Source organism: Pongo abelii, chromosome 5 (genome assembly GCF_028885655.2).
Source record: "Pongo abelii isolate AG06213 chromosome 5, NHGRI_mPonAbe1-v2.0_pri, whole genome shotgun sequence".
Lineage (NCBI taxonomy): Eukaryota > Metazoa > Chordata > Mammalia > Primates > Hominidae > Pongo > Pongo abelii.
Window position 1 is genome coordinate 83,632,509 of NC_071990.2, and position 26,416 is coordinate 83,658,924.

Here is a 26,416-nt window from a genome sequence, read left to right on the forward strand (position 1 = left end):
AAAGGTCACTCTTGCTATGCAAAGAGACTGGCAGTATTTTGCCCCTGCCTTAGAGATCTGTGGAACTTTGAAGTTGAGAGATACGATTAGGGCATCTAGCGGAAGAAATTTCTAAGTGGCAAAGTGTTTAACAGGAAGCAGAGCATAAAAGTTTAAAAAATTTGCAGCCTGACAGTGCAGTATAAAAGAAAAACTCATTTTCTGGGAAGAAATTCAAGCCCACTGCAGAAATTTGCATGAGAAACAAGAAGCTGAATATTAATCACCAAGACAATGGGGAAAATGTCTCTAGGGCATGTCAGAGACTTTCATGGCAGCCCCTCCTATTACAGGCCTGAAGGCCTAGGAGGAAAGAATGGTTTCATGGGCCAGGCCTAGGGCTCCCCTGCTATGTGCAGCCTAGGAATTTGGTGCCCTGCATCCTAGCTGCTCCAGTCATGGCTAAAATGGGCCAAGGTACAGCTCAGGTTGTGGCTTCAGAGGGTGCAAGCCCCAAGCCTTGGTGGCTTACACATGGTGTCAGGCCTGTGGGTACACAGAAGTCAAGAATTGAACTTTGCGAACCTCTGCCTTGATTCAGAGGATATATGGAAGTGCCTGGAAATCCAGGCAGAAGTTTGCTGCAGGGGTGGAGCCCTCATGGAGAACTTCTGCTAGGGCAGTGTGGGAGGGAAATGTGGGGTTGGAGCCCCCACCCAGAGTCCCCACTGGGGCACCACCTGGTGGAGCTGTGAGAAAACGGCCACTGTCAACCAGACCCAGAATGGTAGATCCACTGACAGCTTACACTGTGCACCTGGAAAAGCCACAGACACTCAACACCAGCCCATGAATGCAGCCAGGAGGGGGGCTGTACCCTGCAAAGCCACAGGGATAGAGCTGCCCAAAGCCATGGGAGCCCACCTCTTGCATCAGCATGACCTGGATGTGAGACATGGAGTCAAAGGAGACCATTTTGGAACTTTAAGGTTTAATAAATGCCCTATTGGATTTCAGACTTGCATGGAGCCTGCAGCCCCTTTGTTTTGGTCAACTTCTCCCATTTGGAATGGGTGCATTTACCCAAAGCCTGTACACTCCTTGTATCTAGGAAGTAACTAACTTGCTTTTGATTTTACAGGCTCATAGGCAGAGAAGACTTGCCTTATCTCAGATGAGTCTTTGGACCCGGATTGGGTTTTGAAATGTGAGGACATGAGATCTGGGAGGGGCCGGGGTGAAAAGATATAGTCTGGCTGTGTCCTCACTGAAATCTCATCTTGAATTGTAGTTACCATAATCTCCATGTGTCGTGGGAGGGACCTGGTGTAAGGTAATTGAATCATGGGGGTGGTTACCCTCATGCTGTCTCCTGATAGTGAGTGAGTTCTCATGAGATATAATGGTTTTATAAGGGGCTTCTCCTACCTTCACTCTCATTCTTCTCCTTGCTGTCACACCATGTGACATGTGTTCAATTCCCCTTCCACCATGATTGTAAGTTTCCTGAGGCCTCCTAAATCATGCTGAACTGTGAGTCAATTAAACCTCTTTTCTTTATAAATTACCCACTCTCAGGTATGTCTTTATTAGCAGCATGAGAACAGACTAATACATATGATGACACATATCCACCACTATAGTATCATATAGAGTAGTTTCACTGGAAACAATGCTTGGGAAGACTGACCCATTAAATACCTATCCTTTTAAATGATGATTGTCCATTTAAATAGTATCTGGTCCTATAAAATGGTGTATCTTTAAATGGTGTATCTGGTCCTATATGGCCTTTGGCTCTTTAAATCATGTGACTTTAAAATCCCTTCCTTATACTCCATGCTGTGATCTGCTTGGTCATTTTCCCCGCATTTTAAACTGTAGGCTACATTTAATCTTTCTGGTGGTCATTCCAAATCACCCTTAGGCACTGTCACTAGCCTATCTTTTCTGTTTTCACAGTTTTTCTTGGTCTGCTTTGCCCTCCATGAAGCCTGACATGAATGGAAGTGTGGAAGAAGTGTGAGGAACTGAACACTGGAACTTACTTATGTTTTTTCCCTATTTATCCACAGCTATTTGTGCTTTTGTATTCTCTGCCTATAAGTAATGCTAAGGGTATGGCTTTGTGCAGTGTTTTCCTAATTGGAAAGTTGTTTTTTGTTTTTAGTTTGGGAGACTGAGTACTACCTAATTGCCATTGTTTTCTGCTACCAGGAAATGTGTATGGAGCATTTTTAGACACCAGGGGATGTGCTAGAGCATGGAGAGAGAGAAGAACACAACTTTTCAATTAATAAAACATAGCTAAAAGAGAAAAGCAGGGCTCTAGTTGTCTGTTATAAAGAATGTGACAGTATGAGAGGGGAAAACCTTTAATTTTGTGTATCCAGGGTCAAATTCAGGCAGTGGCTTCTCTTGTTGATTCCTGCCACCTGACCAAGCAGATTTGGGTTTTTTTGGGGGGTGGGGGAAGATACAAACAAAATGGTTTATAACACTGATAAAAGGCATCACCTTCACAGTATGACTCTGTAGGCCTTCAACATTATGCAATGATGGTGATAAGCACCTGAAAGACAAACTTTAATAAACTCTTTTATATCCAGAGCAAATCCATCTTTAGTTTAGACAGATTTTATAAAGCACCTAAGCAGCAAATGGCAAGATAGGTTCTGGATACCATCACAACAGAGTTTAGAAAAACAGAATAATCCAGTGAATAGTGAGCCAGCTTTACTGTCATGAAAAACAATTTCATTTTCATTGCACGCAACTCTAAAAGTAAATATACAGTCACAATCCATTTACCTGTAGAAAGCACTCTGCAATTTGTGGACTAAACCATTGACAACATTTAGCAGACAACTTTAGGGATGTTTAAATCTATTATGACCTAAGGTATTTCATTCCCCTAGCATGCCACCCACCCATCCTGAACATCCTTGACTCCATAGGTAGAGTGTAGTGGTAAAATGTGATACCAATTACATTAATTATACAAATACCCACAACTTGCCTTTTTTACTTACAAAGTGCTTTCAAAGATGGGAAGGGCAGTTGTTATTTTCCTTCTACAGATACGAAATGAAAACAAAGGTTAAATCATAGAGAGCCAAAGATTACACTAAAAGTCTTTGCCTTCTTCAAATATCAGGCAATGACAGAAAAAATATAAAATGAGAGAATTCCAAATCATAGCTATACTCAGAAAACAAGCTAAGCACTTCCATGGACCAGAAGCACACAGTGTGGAGGCAGAGCTAAAGCCATGGAACTGCCTAGTGGGGCTAAAGTTAAGGTCTTTTCATTTCCAAGGTATCAAATTAAAAAAAATCATTATGAGTGATATGGTCTGGCTCTGTGTCCTCACCCAAATCTCAGCTCGAATTGTAATCCCCATAATCCCCGCGTGTTGAGGGAGTGTCCTGGTAGGTGGTGATTGGATCCTGGAGGCCGTTTCCCCCATGCTGTTCTCTTGACAGTGGGTGAGTTCTCACAAGATCTGATGGTTTTATCAGTGTTTCACAGCTCCTCCTTCACACACTCTCTCTCACCCACCGCCATGTAAGACATGCCTTGCTTCCCCTTCCACCATGATTATAAATTTCCTGAGGCCTCCCCAGCCACGTGGAACTGTAAGTCAATTAAACCTCTTTTCTTTATAAATTATCCAGCCTAAGGCAGTTCTTTATAGCAGTGTGAGAATGGACTAATACAATGAGGACATTAAACACAGCTTGTATATCTTTTTACTTTGTTCTGTTATTTTAATTTTTTAACAGAGGGGCTGGACTTAGACTGCATGATGTTTATGAAAGGAAACCAAAGAAAACTGTTGCTGACAAATGCTGGAAGTTATGACTTACATGGGGCTTCTCATCTAGAGAAATAGAAAAACACAGACATAGATGCAGAAGCAGCTGCAAAACTACCACGGGGGTGAGGCAAGTTGTGGGAAGGAGTAAGGAGGAGAAAACAGTTGTTAAACAAGGTGAGCTTGCAAATCAAAATTCCAAAACACATGAAGACATCTAATTTAGCCACAAAATTAACAAGTAGAAGAATAAGCACTTTCAGAAAAAAAAAAAATAACAGAACAAACTAAGAATGTTTATAGGCTATGTTTAATATCTTCATAGAGATTTTTAAAATGTGGTACCTTGGAAATGAAAATACATAGCCACTGAAATAGAACTCAATACTGGAGATAAACAACAGAATGAGTGAACTGGAAGATCTAGTACTGAGGAATTTATTCTGATACAGTTCTGTGATAAAAATAAGTATGAGTGTGTATTTACAAATCATATATATATGTATATGTATATGTATATATATATGAAAAAACAGTTAAGAGACAAGGAGAATAGGCAAGGAGAATGCAAGAATGACTCTAATAGTATTAGGCCATTCTTGCATTGCTATAGAGAAATATCTAAGACTGGGTAATTTATAAATAAGAGAGGTTTAACTGGCTCATGGTTCTGCAGGCTTTATAGGAAGCATGGTGCTGGCATCTGCTTGGCTTCTAGGGAGTCTTCAGGAAGCTTACAATCATAGCAGAAGGTGAAGGGGAAGCAGGCTCATCACATGGAGAAAGCAGAGCAAGCAAGAAAGAGGGGTGGGGGTGCCACACACTTTTAAACTAGCAGATCTTGTGTGAACCCAGAGTGAGAGCTCACTTATCACCAAGGGCATAGCCCATGCCATTCATGAGAGATACACCCCTGTGACCCAAACAACCTTCCACCTGGCCCCACCCACTTCCAACATCTGGGATTAAAATTCAACATAAGATTTGGATGGGGACAAATATTCAAACTACATCACCAATATATGTCTAATAGAAGGTCAGAATGAGGAAATGGGGGTGGGGATAATGGAAATTTAATATATAATAGCTGATCATTTTATAGAACTACTTAAAGACAGGAGTTCTTACATGTATTCTCAGAGTACTACATAGAATAAGTTTTTAAAATTCCACACTTAAGACATCACTGTAAATCTATAGTATATCAAGCATGAAGATAAAATCTTACAGGCCAGCAGGAAAAAGAAAGGAGACAGTTGGTCGGGCGCGGTGGCTCACGCCTGTAATCCCAGCACTTTGGGAGGCCGAGGCGGGCGGATCACGAGGTCAGGAGATCGAGACCATCCTGGCTACAATACGGTGAAACCCCGTCTCCACTAAAAATACAAAAAATTCTCCGGGCGTGGTGGCTGGCGCCTGTAGTCCCAGCTACTCCGGAGCCTGAGGCAGGAGAATGGCGTGAGCCCGGGAGGCGGAGCTTCCAGTGAGCGGAGATTGCGCCACTGCACTCCAGCCTGGGCGACAGAGCGAGACTCCGTCTCAAAAAAAAAAAAAAAAAAAAAAGAAAGGAGACAGTTTATCTTCATAGGAATAGCAAATAGTCTTACAACAGCTGTCTTATCAACAAAAATAGATGTCAGCAGGCAATGAGTGATAGATCTTCAAAGTGAAAAGGGGTATAGAATTCTATACTTAGCTTAGCCATCACTAAAGACTGTGAACAAAATGAAGACATTTCCAGATGTACAAAGACTAAGAGAGTTTCCCATTCACAAACTGTCAGTGACAAGAATACTACAGGAAGTGAGATGTAAGAAAAAAAAAGCCTGATAATTATATGTGTTAGGTAATGAACAAGAAAATATTTAAAATAATGAATTTTTGTGTTTTTAAGTGAAACCAGGAAAAACAATAGATAATAGCAACGGGGAAATGTGGGGTGAGAGGGCGGAATGTGCCTAGAGGTGGTAAAAAAAAACCCAAAAAACAACAATGGTAAGGTCTTTGCTTGTTTAAAAAAGGTAAATATACTGAACAATTTAGTATCTGCTAGAAAATCCTAAATACATTCCATCCTGCCCCTGCCAAAGATTGTAGACGTAAGTCTAACTACATTAGTGACACAAAAATGTAATACAAACAGATTTAACTGTGCTATTTAAAATAAAAATAGCAAGAACCAAGCCTTCTATTTTAAGTGCTCTGATTTCTGCTAAAAACATCAGCATATTTCAGGGACTCAATGAAAAGCAGCTGATGGTTCAAATGATCAATGTCTCAAATATTTATTGCCTTTACAAATGATTTTCAAGCTGAAGTTAAATCAGAAGAAAACAATAATTTACTACCAGCAAGAAGAGAACCAGAAATATAGGGACTATGGACACATACAAGTTTTTTTCTTTTTAAATGAAGAACTGCATTCAGTTCTAAAGAGTCAAGAAAAGGAGCCAGCACTGAAACATTATTCTGCCAATTTAGTCTGTGCTCTGTTATCACAGCTTTGGACTGTATACCAGACAGCCTTTGTATGCTACAGATTAATCACACTGTCTTAAATTATTGAAAGCCAACTGTTGATGCTAATTGCATTAAGTCCCTAGTTGAAGCCCCTTCCCTGCTGCCCAGACATGATCACTTGGTTTGTGACCATCACTTCCAACCTCCAACCCCCAAAGAAGCAATGTGCTAATCTCAGAGAAGGGCAAACTGGATGATAATTTTTCTTCTTCAGGCTAGTTTAATCCACAAGCTCTTACACTTCTGTGAAACTTTCAACTACTAGAAGTTAGAATCGGTTTAGCGCAGGAGGAATGAAAACACTGGGGTATAGACAGGGAAAGTGACTTAGGTCCAGTCACGCTGGTTGCTGGTTTCATCACAGTCATGAAGGAGCCCAAACATATCTTCCACCTCCACTGCAGGCCCTTTTCTTTACTGCTCCATAGATGAGGTCTATAAGAGTGAGGACCAAAGGGACAATAAAATAATTTCATTCTTGTTTCCCATGCTTCCTTTGGCTTATTCCCATTTAGACTAGAAAAGATCCCCCAATACCTCTTCTATTCTAAATATTCTCACTTTGCTGAAATGATTACTCACTACCAGGAGGGCCCACAAGAGGTTCTCAGTGGAGGCTTGAGAACAGTTTCACCTTCCAAACTACATTCCCTTGAAGGCTGACATCCTCCCCAGGCTGTTGTTTCCCCCTTCTAACAAAACAAAACAAAACAAACAAACAACAACAACAAAAACACACAAAAAAAGCTCCTGATAACAACACAGCAGCTCCCTCCACGAGTGAAGCAAGCTCAGTTATTTCAATCTTGATCCCACTTTGTTTCTAAAAGCAGACACATATCTTTAGCCTCCTTTCCAAGGAAGTAAGACCCACCACTTGACTGAACACAGCCATGCTCAGTGTGTGGGAAAGAACAAAGTCCTCTCGGTAGCAGCTCCAGGCAACAGAAGAGGCTCACATTTTAGAAAACTTTCTTGGACTAACTATACTTATAAGTAAAATACAAAGACAAAATCACTGAAAACTTCCTAAGCCATAAATGTTTCAATGTGCACCAGAGTGAAAAATAAAAGGGGAAGCCAAAAGTGCAAAAAGTCTAAGGGAGGGTAAAGAAGGAAGAGGAAAGGGGGGAAATTACGGGCTGTCAGAGAACATTTCAAGTTTCTGTGACAAACAGACCTTTGGACAGGGTTCTTCCTTTACTAGCCTCCACATGAAAGAGTTACCTATGTCTCAGAGGCAGGAAGAGCCAAGGGCCAGATAGCACTCTACCCCATCATTCCTGTCCCTTCCTGGCAGCTGTTAGGGAGGTCTTACAGCATCAACTCCATCCTCTTGGAGAGCACACGGGCGTGCGCGCGCACACAGACACACACACAACAACCCTATGTAATCTCACTTTATCTACATTTTTCCTCAGTTAAACACTTCTAGGATGTTCACAAGAAATAAGGTTCTATAACATTTAAGGAATACAGTTATATTACACAGCCTGGGTGAATAAATTAGGAACAGCTGGGAACAAACAAAAATGACTCTGTGCCTCTACTTAAAAATACTTACATATGTAATTTAACCCAACCCTTCATCCCATAGATAAAGAAACTGGGATCCATAGAGGGTTATCTGCTAGAAGAGGGTCAGCAGTCCAGACTAGATCTTGAGTGTCTGACATCAGCGTGAGCGACTGTCCTACCACATCAGACGTGCTGTGAGAGAGAGGATTACAGAGGCTGCACATCCCTGAGAAAAGCAAGAAGCCCAGATATCAGGAGATGTGGGGATGCCAGGTGTTCACACCAATGGCAGAAAGAGGAGTGACAGAGGTAACACCAGGATTCTACAAAGCATCTGAGGGTAAAGAGAGAAGGAAAAAAAAAGAAAAAATACAAACTTCATGACAACTATTCAGTTTAGCGCAATACAGACTGTTAAGTGCAGGTTAATAAGGAGCAGTGAAGAAAAGAGGAAAATAATTAACCTATTTGGACCTGTGACTAGATGTTGTTGTAATTAAAATTCTTTCATTTCTCACTTTAGTTGGTGTATATTCTCTTATCACGTGTTTCTTACAGTTTCGTTCTTGAAATTCCCTGTCATACACACTTTTGGATGCTTGTTAATGCAGATTTTTGGGCTCTACTTCAGGGCTATTGAATCGGAATCAATAGCCCTAGTCTCTGGCTAGGACTCCGATTTCCTAGATCACTAAGAAATCTAAATTTTAAACAAGCTTCCCATGTACACTGACATTTAAGAACTAACACCATAGTCTGGTGTGGTGGCATGCATCTATAATCCCAGCTACATGGGAGGCTGAGGCAGGAGGATTGCTTGAACTCAGCAGTTTGAGGCTGCAGTGAGCTACGATCGTGCTACTATGCTCCACACTTCAGCCAGGGTGACCGAGTGAGACTGGACACCCTGTCTATTAAAAAAAAAAAAAATAACAAGTACCATTCATAATAATGTCATCACAGAATTAGACAAACCCTATCCGTCTTCCAGTTCTCCTTATCCCCATTTCTGTGTTACAGATACTGAGGTAAGAGAAGGTGAGTGCTCTCAAATCACAAAGGCTGCCCAGAGCCTGCCAGGCCTTGTCCCTAGGCCTTCTCTCCCCACCATGAAGGACAGATGGACTGAATTGGGCTAGGTAGCCATTGGTTCAGTTTTAAGATTCTATATTTTTAGTTTGCTAAAAGTAAAAATATGTATTGTTTTGCTAATGAAAAACCCATACCACATTGTCTATCGTGGGTACATACAGTCATGAGCTGCATAATGATGTCTGATCAACAAGGGACCACATGTACAACAGTAGTCTCATAAGATTATAATGGAGCTGCCCTATACAAGTACACTACTTTTTATCTTTTGTACCATATTTTTACTGTACCTTTTCTATGTTTAGATATATTTTGATACACAAATACTTATCATTGTATTACAATTGCCTACAGTATTCAGTACAATGCCATATAGGCTTGCAGCCTAGGAGCAATGGGCCATACCACATAGCCTAGGTGTGTAGTAGACTGTCCTAGCCCATCTAGGTTTGTGTCTGTCCCAGCCCATCCAGGTTTGTGTAAGTGCACTCTATGACATTCTCTGTGATGCCTCATGACATGTTTCTCAGAATGTATCTCTATCATTAAGTGATACATGACGGTATTTCCTTTAGAATCAGGAAAAAATTAACTTACTTAACACAACCAAACAAAACAAGAAACATAATTATAGACTTAGTAAGCTATATATCATCCCTGCTTCTCTCAATAAAGCAAAGGGCAGAGCATCCTAAGTCCCATCAGACCTCCCCTACCAAGTGCTACAGAAAGCACAGAAACTGTCCAGCTTTGCCCACAACCTCAACTCCTTGGTAGGGACAGAAATGTCTGAGGGGCAGGTCACGTGGCAGGTATCTGGGTAAGGAATCAGCCTTTTGAAAGATGTGATGTGGCAGCAACGTGGATCTGACTAAATTTCTGGTTAACCTCCAGGCTGTCTGCCTGGCCCCATCCTCCACATTCTCTCTGGAGTATGGCAAAAAGGAGAGTCCAAAATGAAAGGAGGCAGAGGATGAGACAATTCAGATTAGAGAACTGTATTCAACTAAGAATACCTGCTTATTTCCCCAGACCACAGAACGCCCTGCAGGGCAAAAAGGAATGAAGATGGCAACATCTTTCACATCCAAATTGCTGAGGCAATTCTCAGAAATTGTTTTGAGGAGAGAGATGGAAAATAGGACAGTAATCACTACCTTTGAGAACGAAGTTCCTAAATATAATGACTAGCACTCAACTCCTGATTATCTTTGCATACTGAGGACAAAGGCATTAGCAGGAAAGGAAAAATAGTGGACACATCCAGGGACCCGAGGGTGCCAACACCACTCCCATCTCAGTTCCCTGCGATGCACACGTGGATTACCACAAGTGCTGAGTGAAAATTCTAGGGAGTGCCTGCCCATCTTGGTTCAGGTCTGTCTGCTTCATGACTACATCTGCAGAAGCCCTTTGACATGTGGAATCACTCACACTCTTCTTCCCTACCCACTCTCAGCTAATAACAGGACCCTGAGACCCTCATATATAATGTCCCCAAGGCCCCTTGATAGTCTCTTGGGAAAAGTATATGTCTTCATGCCAGGAGATGAAACAGAGGAAAGAGCAGAGTATTGTCAGTACTGTGCCCCAGGCAGCATCTTCAATGAGCCCAATTTTATATTAATATATATATTTGTGTGTGCGTGTATAGCACACATTAAAAATAGGACTAATAATAATTACTCTAAAATGGCCGTGCACGGTGGCTCACACCTGTAATCCCAGCAATTTGGGAGGCCGAGGCAGGTGGATCACTTAAGGTCAGGAGTTCAAGACGAGCCTGGCCAATATGGTGAAACCCCATCTCTACTAAAAACACAAAAATTAGCCGGGTGTGGCATCTGTAATCTCAGCTACTTAAGAGGCTGAGGCAGGAGAACTGCTTGAACCCAAGAGGCGGAGGTTGCAATGAGCTGAGATCATGCCACTGCACTCTATCCTGGGTGACAGAGCAAGACTGTCTCCAAAAAAAAAAAAAAAAAAAAATTACTCTAAAATGTCAATACTGGTTACTCCCAGTGATCTTAATTTTCTTTACATTTTTATGAATTTTCCAATTTTTTTATGATAAAAGGTTTTATTTTATATATATAGTTAGGGGAAAACATTACTTAAAAAAAATAATAATGGCTATAATTCACCCAGAGATGAAAGTGGAATATAACAGATGAGGTCATTTATGTAGTACAATGTTTGAAAGTATATAGAAAAAAAAGAGTGCAGAGATAAAAACTTCACTTCCTCTTCTCTATAGCCCATTGTTGCTACTTACCTGTAAAATTCCCAGGCCTCTATCTATTTCTAGGAGCCCCTGTAAGTTATTATATTATTATTTTTAAAGTTCTTTAGTAATACGGTTTGGCTCTGTGTCCCCACCCAAATTTCCCTTTGAATTGTAATCCCCAGAATCCCCATGCATCAGGGGCAGGACTAGGTGGAGGTAATCGGATTATGGGGGCAATTTCCCTCATGCTGCTCTTGTGATAGTGAGTGAGTTCTCATGAGATCTGATAGTTTTATAAGCATCTGGCATTTCCCCTGTTGGCACTCATTCTCTCTCCTGCTGCCCCGTGAAGAGGTACCTTCTGCCATGATTGTAAGTTTCCTGAGGCATCCCCAGTCATACAGAACTGTGAGTTAATTAAACCTCTTTATAAACTGCCCAGTCTCAGGGAGTTCTTTATAGCAGCAAGAAAGGACTAATATAGTAAACTGGTACCAGTAGAGCAGGGTGCTGCTATAAATATACCCAAAATGTGGAAGTGACTTTGGAACTGGGAAACAGGCAGAGGTTGGAACAGTTTGGAAGGCTCAGAGGAAGACAGGAAGATGTGAGAAAGTTTGGAACTTCCTAGAGATTATTGAATGGTTTTGACCAACATGCTGAGAGTGATATGAAGAATGAAGTCCAGGCTGAGGTGGTCTCAGATGGGAGATAAGAAACTTGTTGGGAACTGGAATAGAAAGGTCACTCTTGCTATGTTTTAGCAAAGAGACTGGAGGCATTTTGCCCCTGTCCTAGAGATCTGTGGAACTTTAACCTTGAGAGAGATGATCTGAAATTGGAACTTATATTTAAAGGGGAAGCACAGCATAAAAGATTGGAAAATTTGCAGCCTGACAATGTGATGGAAAACAAAAACCCATTTTCTGGGAGAAAATGCAAGCTGGCTGCAGAAATTTGCATAAGATACAAGGAGCAGAATGTTAATCACCAAGGCAATGGGAAAAATGTCTCCAGGGCATGTCAGAGACCTTCAGGGCAGCCCCTCCCATCACAGGCCCAGAGTGCTAGGAGGAAAAAATGGTTTTGTGGGCCAGGGCCAAGCCTGCATCCCAGCCACTGCCTATCCAGCTCCAGCCGTGGCTAAAAGGGGCCAACGTACAGCTCAGGTCATTGTTTCAAAGGGTGCAAGCCCCAAGCCCTGGTGGCTTACATATGGTATTGGCCCTGTGAGTGCACAGTTGTCAAGAATTGAAGTTTGGGAAGCTCCACCTAGATTTCAGAGGATGTATGGAAATGCCTGGATGTCCAGGCAGAGGTTGCTGCAGGCGCAGAGCCCTCATGGAGAACCTCTGCTAGGGCAGTGAGGAGCAGAAATGTGGGGTCTGAGCCCCCACACAGAGTACCCAGTGGGGCACTGCCTAGTGGAGCTGTGAGAAGAGGGCCACCGTCAACCAGACCACAGAATGGTAGCTCCACAGACAGCTTGCACTGTACACCTGCACAAACACTCAACACCAGCCCATGAAAGCAGCCAGGACGGGGGCTGTACCCTGCAAAGCCACAGGGGCAGAGCTTCCCAAAGCATCGGAGCTCACCTCTTGCCTCAGCATGACCTGGATGTGAGACATGGAGTCAAAGGACATCAGTTTGGAACTTTAAGGTTTAATGACTGCCCTATTGGATTTCAGACTTACATGGGGCCTGTAGCCCCTTTGTTTTGGCCAATTTCTCCCCTGTGGAATGGGTATATTTACCTAATGCCTGTACCCCCATTGTATCTAGGAAGTAACTGACTTGCTTTTGATTTTACAGGCTCACAGGCAGAAGGGACTTGCCTTGTCTCAGATGAGACTTTGGAATTTGACTTTTGGGTTAATGCTAGAATGAGTTAAGACTCTGGGGGACTGTTGGAAGGGCATGATTGTGTTTTGAAATGTGAGGACATGAGATTTGGGAGGGACCGGGGCAAAATGGTATGGTTTGGTTTTTTGTCCCCACCCAAATCTCACCTTGAATTGTAATTCCCATAATCCTCATGTGTCAAGGACAGGACCAGGTGGAGGTAACTGGATCATGGGGGCAGTTTCCCCCATGCTGCTCTCATGACAGTAGGTGAGTCTCATGAGATCTGATGGTTTTATAAGCATCTGGCATTTCCCCTGCTTGCACTCATTCTCTCTCTTGCTGCCCTGTGAAGAGGTGCCTTCTGCCATGATTGTAAGTTTCCTGAGGTCTCCTATATCATGCTGAACTGTGAGTCAATTAAACCTCTTTTCTTTATAATTACTTAGTCTCGGGTATTTAATCACAGCAGCATGAGAATGAACTAATACATTAAGTTTAAACCACAACTTTAAACTCCTGTATCATCAAAGCTTTTCACCTAAGGTGCCAATAAATGGCAAAATGACTAAATATAATTTTCATGTTATCTTGTTTTCTTTTCTTTTGATACAGATATTGACAGGTAGTAAAACACTAGCTGAGTGAGATAATTATAAAACTATTAACATCTGAATAATTGTGAAGTTAAATATATGATTTTTACATCATGAAAAAGATGAAAATTTTAAGTATCAGTGAGTTTCTTAAAGTTAAAATCAAATTACAGATAAGTAACAAGCAATGGAGAATTTCCTGGTCTAGAATAGTATGTGGGTCTCATATTCAAGATGCTTCAATTACGTCATCCTTCACAACAGAACAGTGTATGATTTCAAGTCCCTCTAGAACAGGAAATATCCCTGATCAACCCTAATTATCAGGTGGTAATAAAGTCCATAAAGCTTTTTATTTCTTCTTTCCGACACATTTTCACCATATGATTAAACTATACAACATATACAGAACGCTGTAATTTGATAACACTCCACTTATTTGCCACGATCCGTAATGCTTGAGAATATTTCTCACACTGCTCCCATGTTTGAAGGCTGTTGTTCTCTAAAGGATGACATTAGTGAAAGAGATATTGTTGCTGCCACATGGTAAAAATAAGTTATACAAGACACAAGACTGTCAAAGAGGACCATCTGGCATTTACTTTGATGTATCTGTCATGAGGTGGAATAAACAATAGATTCAGAATTAGAAGACCAACATTTAAAACGTAGCCTCACATTTTGGTATACTTGCCCACTTTACTTACTTTTTTCACCTTTACTTACTTTTTAAAAATGGGAGTTAGATTGATTTGGAGGGTTGAAGCAAGATGGCGGGATAGAATACCCTACCCACTGTCTCCCTGACAAGGAAACCAAATTTGACAACTATCTACACACAAAAAAATCACATTCTTAAGAACCGAAACTCAGCCAGGCACGGTGGCTCATGCCCGTAATCCTAGCACTTTTGAAGGCTGAGGTGGGAGAATTGCTTGGGCCCAGGAATTCAAGATCTCCCTGGGCAACATGGTGAAACCCCGTGTCCACTAAAAATACAAAAATTAGCTGGGCATGGTGGCATGTACCTGTAGTCCCAGCTACTCAGGAGGCTGAGTTGGGAGGATTGCTTGAGCCCAGGAGGTGGAGGTTGCAGTGAGCTGAGATCGCAACACTACACTACAGCCTGGGTGACAGAGCGAGACCCTGTCTCAAAACAAAAAACAAAAAACAAAAAAAAAGAACTAAAAATCAGGTAAGGACTCATGGTATCTGATTTTAACTTCATATCACTGAAAAGAATAGGAAACAGTCTTGAATTGCCAATGCCACCCCTCCCCCATTCCCCCACAGCAGCTGCACAGCTCAGATAAATCTGTGCTCTTGAAGGAGGACAGTGCAGTGAATGAGACTTCACATTAAACTCAGTGCTTCCTGGTTACAGTGGAAAGCAAAACCAAGTGGAACTCAGCTGATGCCCACACAAGCAGGGAACATGCAGATCAACCCTAGCCAGAAGGGAATCGCCCATCCCAGTGGTGGGAACTTGAGTTCGGTCAAGCTTTGTTACTGTGGGCTGAAGTGCTCTGGGGCCATAAAAAAACTTGAAAAGCAACCTAGACCACAGGGACTGCAAGTCTTAATGCTGAGCTGGGCTTGGAGCAAGTGGACTCGGGGGTGATGCAACCTACTGAGACACTAGCTGGGGCAGCTAAGGGAGTGCTTGCGCCACCCCTCCCCCAACTCTAGGCAACACAACTCCAAAATAGACCCCTTCCTTCCACTTGGAGAGAGGAGAGGGAAGAGTAAAGAGGATTTTTATTTTGAATCTTGAATACTAGCTCGGCCACAGTAGGACAGAGAACTGATCAGGGTTGTGAGGCCCCATTCCAGGCCCTAGCTCCTGGATGACATTTGTAGACATATCCTGGACCAGAAGGGAATCTGTTGTCGTAAAGGGAAGGACCCAGCCCAGGGGCTGGGCCTGGGCCCTGAATAACCAGTAGTGATACCCAGGTAGTGAGCTGTGGGCCTTGGGTAAGATTCTGAGAGTTGCTGACTTCAGCTGAGACACAACACATTTGAAGCTGTGATGGCTATGGTGAGAAACTCCTTTTGCTTGAGGAAAGCAAAGGGAAAAGTAAAGGGGACTTTGTCTTGCACTTTAGGTACCAGCTTGGTCACAGTTGGGTAGAGCACAAAGCCAGGTTCTTTGGGTCCCTGAGTCCAGGACTTGGTTTTTAGACAGCATTTCTCTATCTGTCCTGAGCCAAAGAGAAGCCCACTGCCCTGAAGGGTGAGTCCCAGTCTGGCAGAATTCACCCCAAGTTGACTAAAGCGCCCTTGGGCCTTATGTGAACATCAGCAGTAGCTTGGCAGTACTCCCTATGGGTTTTTGGTGGTTGTGGTCATGGAGTGAGGCTCTTCTGCCTGTGGAAAGGGGAGGGAAGAGTGGGAAGGACTGTTTCTCATGGTTCAAGGACCAGCTAAGCCACAGTAGAATAGAATACCAAGTAGACTGCTAAGGTTTTTAACTCTAGCCCCTAGCTCTCAGATGACATCTCTAGACCCACCCAGGGGCTGGAGGAAATTGCCACCCTGAAGGGAAGAACACAAGCCTGGCTGGCTTTACCAACTGCTGATAGCAGAGCCCTAGGGCCTTCAGCAAACATAGGTGTTAGCCAAGTATTGGTTACAGTGGACACTGGGTGAGACTCAGGGCTGTGCTGGCTTCAGGTCTGACCCAGCGCAGTCTTTCTGATGGTAGCCACAGGGGTGATTGTGTCACCTCAGCCCCAGGTGGCTCAGCACAGAGAAAGATAGACAGACAGAAAGGGAGAGAGAAAAAGAGGGAGAAAGAGAGACTGACTGACTCCATTTGTTTGGGAGAAGGTAAGGGAAGAGAAGAGTCTGCCAGGTAGTCTAGAGAAGTATTCTGGATCTTATTTAAGACCACCATGCCAGTATGAGTCTATGAGTCTCCAAGAATAACACAATTACTAGGCTTCAGTCTCCTAATACAGATATGACTTAGATCACAACACCCAAGTCCTTCTGAATGCCTGGAAAGCCTTCCCAAGAAGGACAGGTAAAAACAAGCCCATGATGTGAAGACTACAATAAATACCTAACTTTTCAATATCCATGCCCAGATACTGACAAGCATCAATAAACATGAAGACCATCCAGAAAAACATGACCTCACCAAACAAACTAAATGAGGCACCAGGGATCAATCCTGGAGGAGAAAGAAAGGTATGAGACTTTTTAGACAGACAATGCAAAATAGCTGTGTTGAGGAAATTCAGTAAGATTTAAGATAACACAGAGAAGGAATTCAGAATGTTATCAGATAAATTTAACAAATAGATTGAACTAATTAAAAAGAATCAAGAAGAAATTCTGGAGTAGAAAAATGCAACTTACATACTAAAGATTGAATCAGAGTCTCTCAATAGGAGAATTGATTAAGCAGAAGAATTAGTGGGCTATTTGCAAATATATAGTCAGAGGAGATAAAAGCAAAAAGAATAATGAAAGAATGAAGCATACATACAAGATCTAGAAAATAGCCTCCAAGGGGCAAATTTAAGAGTTACATGCCTTAAAGAGGAGGCAGAGAAAAAGATGAGGGAAGTAAGTATATTCAAAGGGATAATACCAGAGAACTTCCCAAACCTAGAGAAAGATATCAATATCCAAGTACAAGAAGGTTATAGAAAACCAACCAGATTTAACCCATAGATGAGTACCTCAAGGCATTTAATAATCAAACTCCCAAAGGTCAAGAATAAAGAAAGGAGCCTAAAAGCACCAACAGAAAAGTAACAAATAACATACAATGGAGCTCCAATACACCTAGCAGCAGACTTTTCAGTGGAAACCTTACAGGTCAGGAGAGAGTGGCATGACCTATTTAAAATGCTGAAGGAAAAAAAAATTTACCCTAGAGTAGTATATCTGGAGAAAATATCCTTCAAACACAAAGAAGAAATAAAGACTTTCCCAGACAAACAAAAACTGAGGAATTTCAACACCAGACCTGTCCTTGAAGAAATGCTAAAGAGAGTACTTCAATCAGAAAGAAAAGAATGTTCATGAGCAATAAGACATCATCTGAAGGTACAAAACTCACCAGCAAAAATAAGTACACAGAAAAATATAGACTATTATAACACTGTAACTGTGGTATGTAAACTACTCTTAAGTAGAAAGACTAAAAGACTAACCAATCAAAAATAACTACAACTTTTCAAGACATAGACAGTACAATAAGATATAAATAGAAACAACAAAAAAAAAATTAAAAAGTTAATTAAAAAGTGGGGGACAAAGTTAAAGTGTAGAGTTTTTATTAGTTTTCTTTTTGCTTGTTTGTTTATGCAAGCAGGGTTTAGTTGTTATCAGCCTAAAATAATGAATTATAAGATAGTTTTTGAAAACCTCATGTTAACCTCAAATCAAAAATCATACAACAGGCACAGAAAAAAAAAAGCAAGAAATTAAATCATACCACCAGAAGAAATCACCTTTACTAAAAGCAAGACAGGAAGGAAAGAAGGAAGAGAAGACCACAAAACAACCAGGAAACAAAGAACAAAATGGCAGGAGTAAGTCTTTACTTATCTATAACAACACTGAATATAAGTAAACTCTCCAATAAAAAGATGGAAAAATATATTTTATGTCAATGGAAACCAAAAAAGAGGAAAGTAGCTAGGCTTATATCAGCCAAAATAGATTTAAAGACAAAAACTATACAAAGAGACAAAGAAGGTCATTATATAATGATAAAAGGGTCCATTTAGCAAAATGATATGATGATTGTAAATATATGTGCACCCAAAACTGGAGCACCCTGATATGTAAAGAAGATATTAAAGAAAGAGATGAACTCCAATAGAATAATAACTGGAGACTTCAACACCCCACTTTCAGCATTCAACAGATCTTCTAGACAGAAAACAGAAAAAGAAACATCAAACTTAATCTGCACTATGGACCAAATAAACCTAAAAGATACTTACAGAACATTTCATCCAACGGTTGTAGAATACATATTTTTTAAATTTTTAATTTATTTTCTTTTCTTTTTCTTGCCCTATCTTATGGTGCTGAAGAATACACATTCTTCTCAGCACACAGATCATTCTCAATGACAGACCTTATGTTACATCACAAAATAAGTCTTAGAACACTCAAAACACATTGAAATAACATCAAGCATCTTCTCTGACCACAATGGAATAAAACTTTAATCAATAACAAGAGGAATTTTGAAAACTATATGAATACATGGAAATTAACAATATGCTCCTGAAGGACCAGTGGGTCAATGAAGACATTAAAAAGTACATTGAAAAATTTCTTGAAACAAATGATAATGGAAACACACATACCAAAACCTATGGAATACAGCAAAAGTAGTTCTAGGAGGGAAGTTTATAACTATAAGTGCCTACATCAAAACAGAAGAAAAACCTTCAATAAACAACCTAATGATTCATCTTAAAGAACTAGGAAAGCAAGAGCAAACCAAACTCAAAATTAGTAGAAGAAAAGGAAATAGTAAAGATCAGAAGAGATAAATGAAATTGAAATGAAGAAAACAATACAAAAGATCGATGAAACAAAATGTTGGTTTTTTTGAAGAGGCAAACAAAATTGACAAATCTTTAGCCAGAATAACTAAGAAAACATGAGAGAATAAATAAATAAAATCAATAAAATCAGAGATGAAAAAGAGAAATTACAACTGATACTGCAGAAACTCATAGGATCATTAGTGGCTACTATGAGCAGCTATATGGCAATAAATAGGAAAATCTAGAAGAAATGAATAAATTCATAGACACATACCATGTACCAAAACTTAACCATGAAAAAATTGTGAACAGACCAAATGAGATGGAAGTCATAATAAAAAGCTCCCCAGTAAAGAAAAGCACAGGACCTGATGGCTTCACTGCCAAATTCTACCAAACATTTAAAGAAGAACTAATACCACTTCTACTCAAACTATTCTGGAAAATAGAGAATGGAATACCTCCAAACTCATTATAGGAGGCCAGAAGTATTACCTTGATACCAAAACTAGACAAAGACACATTAAAAAAAGAAAACTACAAGCCAATTATCTCTAAAGAATATTGATTTAGAATTATCAATAAAATACTAGCAAACTGAATTCAATAACACATTAAAAAGATATTTCTTCATGGCCAAGTAGGATTTATCCCAGGGATACAAGGATGATTCAAAATATACAAATCACTCAGTGTGATATATCATATCAACAGAATGAAGGCCAAAAACCACATAAACATTTCAATTGATGGTGGTGCTAAAAATGCATCTGGAAAAATTCAACATCACTTCATGATAAAAACTATTACAAAACTGGGTATAGAAGGAACATACCTCAATATAAAAAAAGCCATATATGATAGACCCATAGCTAGTGTCATACTGAATGGGGAAAAACTAAAAGTCTTTCCTCTAGGATCTGAAACATGACAAGGATGCCCACTGCCACTGTTATTCAACATAGTACCGGAAGTCCTAGCTACAGCAATCAGACAAGAGAAGGAAATAAAGGGCATCTAAACTGGAAAGGAACAAATCAAATTATCCTTGTTGGCAGATGATATGATCTTATATTTAGAAAAACCTAAAGACTTCAGTGAAAAACTATTAGAATTGATAAACAAATTCAGTAAAGTTGTGGGGGACAAAACGAATATACAAAAATCACTAGGATTTCCATATGTCAACAGGGAACAATTTGAAAAATGAAAAGTAATCCCATTTACAATAGCTACAAACAGAGTAAAATCACTAGGAATTTACTTAACTGAGGAAATAAAAGATCTCTACAATGAAAACTATAAAACATTGATGCAAGAAATGGAAAGATATTCCATGTTCATGGACTGGAAGAATCAATATTGTTAAAATGTCCACACTACTCAAAGCAATCTACAGATTCAATGCAATCACTGCCTAAACAATGACATTCTTCACAGAAATAGAAAAAAAATCTTAAAAGTTATATGGAACCACAAAAGACCCACAATAGCCAAAGCCATCCTGAGTAAAAAGAACAAAACTGGAGGAATCACATTACCTCACTTCAAATTATACTACAAAGCTACAGTAACCAAAACAGCATGGTACTGGCATAAAACCAGACCCACAGACTGATGGAATAGAATAGAGAACCCAGAAACAAATCCATACATCTACAGTGAACTCATTTTTTACAAAAGTGCCAAGAACATATAATGGGGGAAGGACAGTCTCTTCAATAAATGGTTCTGAGAAAACTGGATATCCATATGCAGAAGAATGAAACTAGACCCGTATCTCTAGCCATATACAAAAATCAAATAAAAATCGATTAAAAACTTAAATCTAAGACCTCAAACTATAAAATTACTGTAAGAAAACATTGGGGAAACTCTCTAGGACATCGAATTGGGCAAAGTTTTCTTGAGTAATATCTCACAAGCACAGGCAACTAAAGTAAAATGGGACAAATGAGATCATATCAAGTTAAAAGTTTCTGCATAGCAAAGGAAACAATCAACAAAGTGAAGAGACAGCTCACAGAATGGAATGATACATTTGCACACTACCAATCTGACAAGAGATTAATAATCAGAATATATATGGAGCTCAAACAACTCTACAGGAAAATATCTAATCAATTGATTAAAAAATGGGCAAAAGATATGAATAGACATTTCTCAAAAGAATATACACAATTGGCAAACAAGTATATGAAAAGGTGCTTAACATCATTGATCATCAGAGAAATGCAAATCAAAACTATAACAGGATATCATCTCACACCAGTTAAAATGGCTTTTATCTAAGACAGGCTAACAAATGCTGGTAAGGAGGTGGAGAAAAGGGAACTCTTATACACTGTTGGTGGGAATGTAAATTAGTACAACCAGTATGAAGAACAGTTTGGAGGTTCCTCAAAAAACAAAAAATAGAACTACCGGCTGGGCACAGTGGCTTACAGCTGTAATCCCAGCACTTTGGGAGGCCGAGGCAGGCAGATCACTTGAGGTCAGGAGTTCAAGAACTACCACACAATCCAGCAATCCCCCTCCTAGGTAGGTACCCAAAAGAAAGGAAATCAGTATATCAAAGAGATATCTGCACTCCCATGTTTATTGCAAAACTATTTACGAGAGCCAAGATTTGGAAGCAACCTAAGTGTCCATCAACAGATGAATGAATAAAGAAAATGTGGTACATACACACAATGGAATACTTGTCAGCCATAAAACTCAATGAGATCTTGTCATCTGCAGCAACATGGATGGAACTGGAGGTCATTATGCTAAGTGAAATAAGCCAGGCACAGAAAGACAAACTTTGCATGTTCTCACTTATTTGTGGGATCTAAACATTAAAACAACTGAATTCATGAAGACAGAGAGTAGAAAGATGGTTATCAAAGGCTGGGAAGAGTAGTGGAGGGATGGGGGAAGTGGGGATGACTAATGGATAAAAAAAAAAAGAAAGAATAAATAAGATCTAATATTTGCTAGCACAACAGGATGACTATAGTAAAGAGTAATTTAATTGTACATTTAAAAATAACCAAAAGAGTATAAGTGGATTGTTTGTAACACAAAGCATAAATGCTTGAGGTGACAGATACCATATTTACCCTGATGTGCTTGTTATGCATTGTATACTTGTATCAAAATATCTCATGTAACCCATAAATATATATACCTACTATGTACCCATAAAAATTAAGAATAAATAAAATGGGAATTGCAAGGATCTGAAAAAGGCAAGTGTTTGTGAAAACATCTAAAATTGTTTAGAATTCTGTCATTAACCTGGGGCTCTATGCCCTTAAAAATTCTATCCATACCATTTAGATAGCCTGGAACAGCTGGTTGGAGCTGGAGTTAATGAGGTAAGATGTGGGAATAAACAGGAAGGGTTTCCTCCACTCAGGGACCAAGGCTATGAAACACTCCTTCCTTATCCTAGTTGAGTATATTTTCCAAGGACGACTCTTCTGGAGCATTCTCAGTGGGAGTCAATCCTTAAGTTAGGGGAGAGGCAGAGTTTAGCCAGAGGGCTTAATCTACCAGTAGAACCCTTTGCCACGTTACTACTTTGGTATGCAGTGTACAGAGTGGATGAGTGCCATTTGAAATAGAACTGGGAACAGGTACAGGGTGGGAAAGCAATGCTCAGCCAGGGGACTTCTGGGTCTCAGGCTTGATTCAGTGTGTACCAAGGAATGCCAAAGGCAGATCTCGTTCCTACTGTGCCATTCTGACCAAAGAGGCCCTGACCAAAAGGACGACCATCTAGTCTCAAAAGAAAGAGATGGTATCCTCCTGACAATCAGCCTCTAAAACTGCAGCACTACTTCTTGTGGAGGTAAGGAAGGCTGCCACTAAGAATGTACATAAGGGTCTTCAGAGATAGAACGGTGTCTCCCCATTTGTGTTCTGCAAACATTAATCCCATAAAATGCCCCTAGAAAAAGTCTCCCCGCTATCAAGTACATTTGGGAAATAATGTTTACTATATTCCTCAACCAGGAGGATCACACTACCCCTTAAGCACATGCAAGGGGCTGACAAGTCATGCCACTTAAAAACATGTAACTTTGTTTAACCAACCTTATTAAAAGAGGTTAACATTATTTAGTGGTTAAGAATAGGGCTTCTAGAGCCAGGCCTTGTACTTCATGTTCCTCTACTTATTAGCTGTGCGAGCTTGGGCATGTTGTGCACCTGTGCTCAGTTTCTGCACCTGTAAAATGGAAATAATAATATACCTTCCTCATGGAGGTGTCATGAAAATGAAATGAGCTCCTAAGTACAAATCATTGAGAACAGTACCTGGAAAACAGAAAGAACTAAAAAAAATTAGCTATTAAAATTTATATTACTATCTGATTATTAATATCTAATTTTTTTTTTTTTTTTTTTAGATAGGGTCTCACTCTCACCCAAGCTGCAGTGCAGTGGCGCAATCATGGCTCACTGCAGGATTGACCTCCAGGGCTCAAGCAATCCTCCTACTTCAGCCTTCTGAGTAGCTGGAGCTACAGGCATATGCCAGCACATCTGTTAATTTTTTAATTTTTTACATAGAGGGCATCTCATTATGTTGCCCGGGGTGGACCTGAACTCCTAGGCTCAAGTGATCCTCCTGCTTCAGCCCCCAAAGTGCTGGTATTACAGGTGTGAGCTACTTTGGCCAGAGAAATGCTAAGTATAGAAAAATCCCCTCTCTACCCAAAGAGAAGTCAACATACTCTCTGTAGCACAAAAAGCAGAACTAAGAAATCAAATTTCAGTCTCCAATATCAACTTAACCTTCTTGGGTATGTGTTTCCTTATCTATAAAAATAAGATTATTAGACTAGTTATTCCTTCTAGCTGCAATAGGCCAGGATTCTAGGAAAAATACATAGTTGCCATTAAAACCAGCAGCTCTTGCCCAGTCCTGGTTCCAACCTGATTGCTTTTAAGGTTCTACCTTCCAGACATCTTACCTATATTTAAAGCTGCCATTGCAGGACTTCAGGTTAAGAGCTGGTTGCTGCCCAGCAAGATGGGTATAGAAATGGCCTTGTGCCACCTAACTCCAGAGTTCTGAAGCACACAGAGTGAAATAAACTAGCAACGGCAATGACGTCAACAGGCTGCAACTTGCCTCCTCCAGAGGACACCTCTGCACCTCTAATGCCTACTGCCTTGGTTTCTAGCACAAAAGCTTGGGCATCATTCCCATATTCCCTACTGTGGTACTGTGGTCTCCAGTACCCAGAGAGTCCCATCATATATATTGATCACTTTGCTTATCTGAATCTTGCCAGCTCTTTCTAAGGGCTGAACTCTTCTTCGAGTTTTTCTCATTTGTACAAAACACCACATTGCAGTTTCAATGTGGATACCCATCTGTGCTCAACTTTGTTGACATATCTTAAATCCAGACCTTATCTGTTGAGTCTAGCACTGCCCCAGCAGAGAAAGGGCTGCTGCTTCTGCCCTGAGTGTATACTGTACATACTTCTGTGTAACCCAGCTCACTCTTTTAGATTTCTAGAACGTCACATGGCTGTGTCCATCTGCATTTTAACAGTGCCTTCATCCACCCATCCAGCCATCTGGCCAGCCATCCAATATTTATTAACTTCTTCCTACATCCAGGCACTATACTAAGTTCTGTTGGCACAATATTGAACAAAAACAGACATTCCCCCATTCATTCAGTCAACACATATTTTAGTAGAGGAAAAAGACGAACAAATAAATGAACAAGATCAAATAGTGGAAAGTGCTATGAAGAAAATTAAACAGAGTAATGGTGATGTGAAGAAGGGGGGTCAGGTTGGGCCTCTCCTCAGAGGGGATACCTGAACTGAGACCTGAACCACAAGAAGCAGCTGGCCATGCAAAGACCGGGTGCAGAGTATTCTCCCAGTAGCAGAGAAAACAGCCAGTCCACAGATCCTACAGCCAGAACCAGCTCGTGGTAAGGACAGGGAGATAGGGCCAGTGTGCCTGGAGCAGAGTGACAGTGAGAGAGCTGGAGATGAGGTCAGAAAGGGAGGCAGGGCCAAGATGTTCCCCGGCCTTATTGGCCAAGATAAGGAGTTTGGATTTTATTTTCATTGCAACAGGATGCCATGGAAGAATTTTAAGCAGGAAGTGACATGATAAGGAATGATAAGTCCATCCATCTTCTTGGGACCACTGCAACAACTTAGTATATGCTTAGCAATATGTCAGTGAATCTCAATCAAATCCTACATTTTGTTGGCTTATAATCGCATTAGAAATAGTAAGGTACTATAAGAGTGGAAGCTGTATTTATAACAAAACCACCAAAAGAGATCCCTGTTGGCCTGAGAGAAATGTTACAGTATAATTTAAGAAGTTAGAATTTCATATTATGTTGTTTTAATTAATAAGATAAACTCTTCTTTTTGAGATTCAGCAGTGATAACAACTCAAGCAGAAGCACCAAGTGAATCCTAAAATGACAGCTTTACAGAAAAAGCAGCACTGCTCACAGTGACTCAGCCAGAAAAGTAAGAGAATTGGAAATGTAAAGATAACTTTAACAAGTGTCATTCTGCTATTTTATAGCTCTTGCCATTATAGCTCTTAAAAAATGTGCATGAAAGTGAATTTCCAATTTAAAAAAAATCCTAAACACAGGCAAAATTAGAAGCCGCATTCTTTGCCATTATAATAAATGATGAAGTGGGTGGTACAAAGATGAAAAAGCAGAGCATCTCTTTCTAATCCTGACACACACTTTCCCATTTCCACCAATCCTTCATCTTGGAGTGAAGACCTGGATAGGGAAGATGATTCCTGGTATGTTCCTTATAAGAATACATCTTTCCAGGGGTGACAGCAGGGACCAAACCAGTTCATAAGATTCTGCCAAGTTTCTCTGTATCTGTGAAACTGGAAAAGCGTGTGTGTTTCTGACAATAATATTCAGAAAAGGGACTAAAACTACATGAAGTACAATCACCAATAGAAAAGGGCCTTGAGTAATTAACATTCAGACCACTCTAAGAGCTCCTCCAATTAAAGGTGCTAAGACCACACTAATGCCGCCAATTGCAGACCAGGCTTCATGCACCTGTGTTTCTATGAGATTGAGATGACATCCTTAAAGGGGGCAAGGCCTCCTGGGTCTCACAGGGAAGAAATATAGATTGGTCTTCCTCCCAAACCTCCCATATTTGGTTTAGATTACTCTTTTACCTTTAATTTCTTTAAGACTTGTGTTGAGGCTACTTTGTAATAAAATTACTCTCAAGTTAAATCATCCATGGATGACTGTCCTATTTCCCCCAATATG

The 26,416-nt window shown here is 40.4% G+C and overlaps 1 protein-coding gene across 4 annotated transcripts in view; it reads right to left on the reverse strand.

The window, feature by feature from the left end:
• Nucleotides 1–26,416, reverse strand: part of UBE3D (ubiquitin protein ligase E3D) — a 186,432-nt gene that overhangs the window by 51,980 nt on the left and 108,036 nt on the right. Inside the window, exon 10 of one of the 4 annotated variants that reach the window (XM_063724597.1) lies at nucleotides 5,628–6,751. Coding sequence (XP_063580667.1) covers nucleotides 6,731–6,751 — 21 coding nt within the window. The 3' untranslated portion in view covers nucleotides 5,628–6,730. 4 annotated transcript variants of the gene reach the window in all.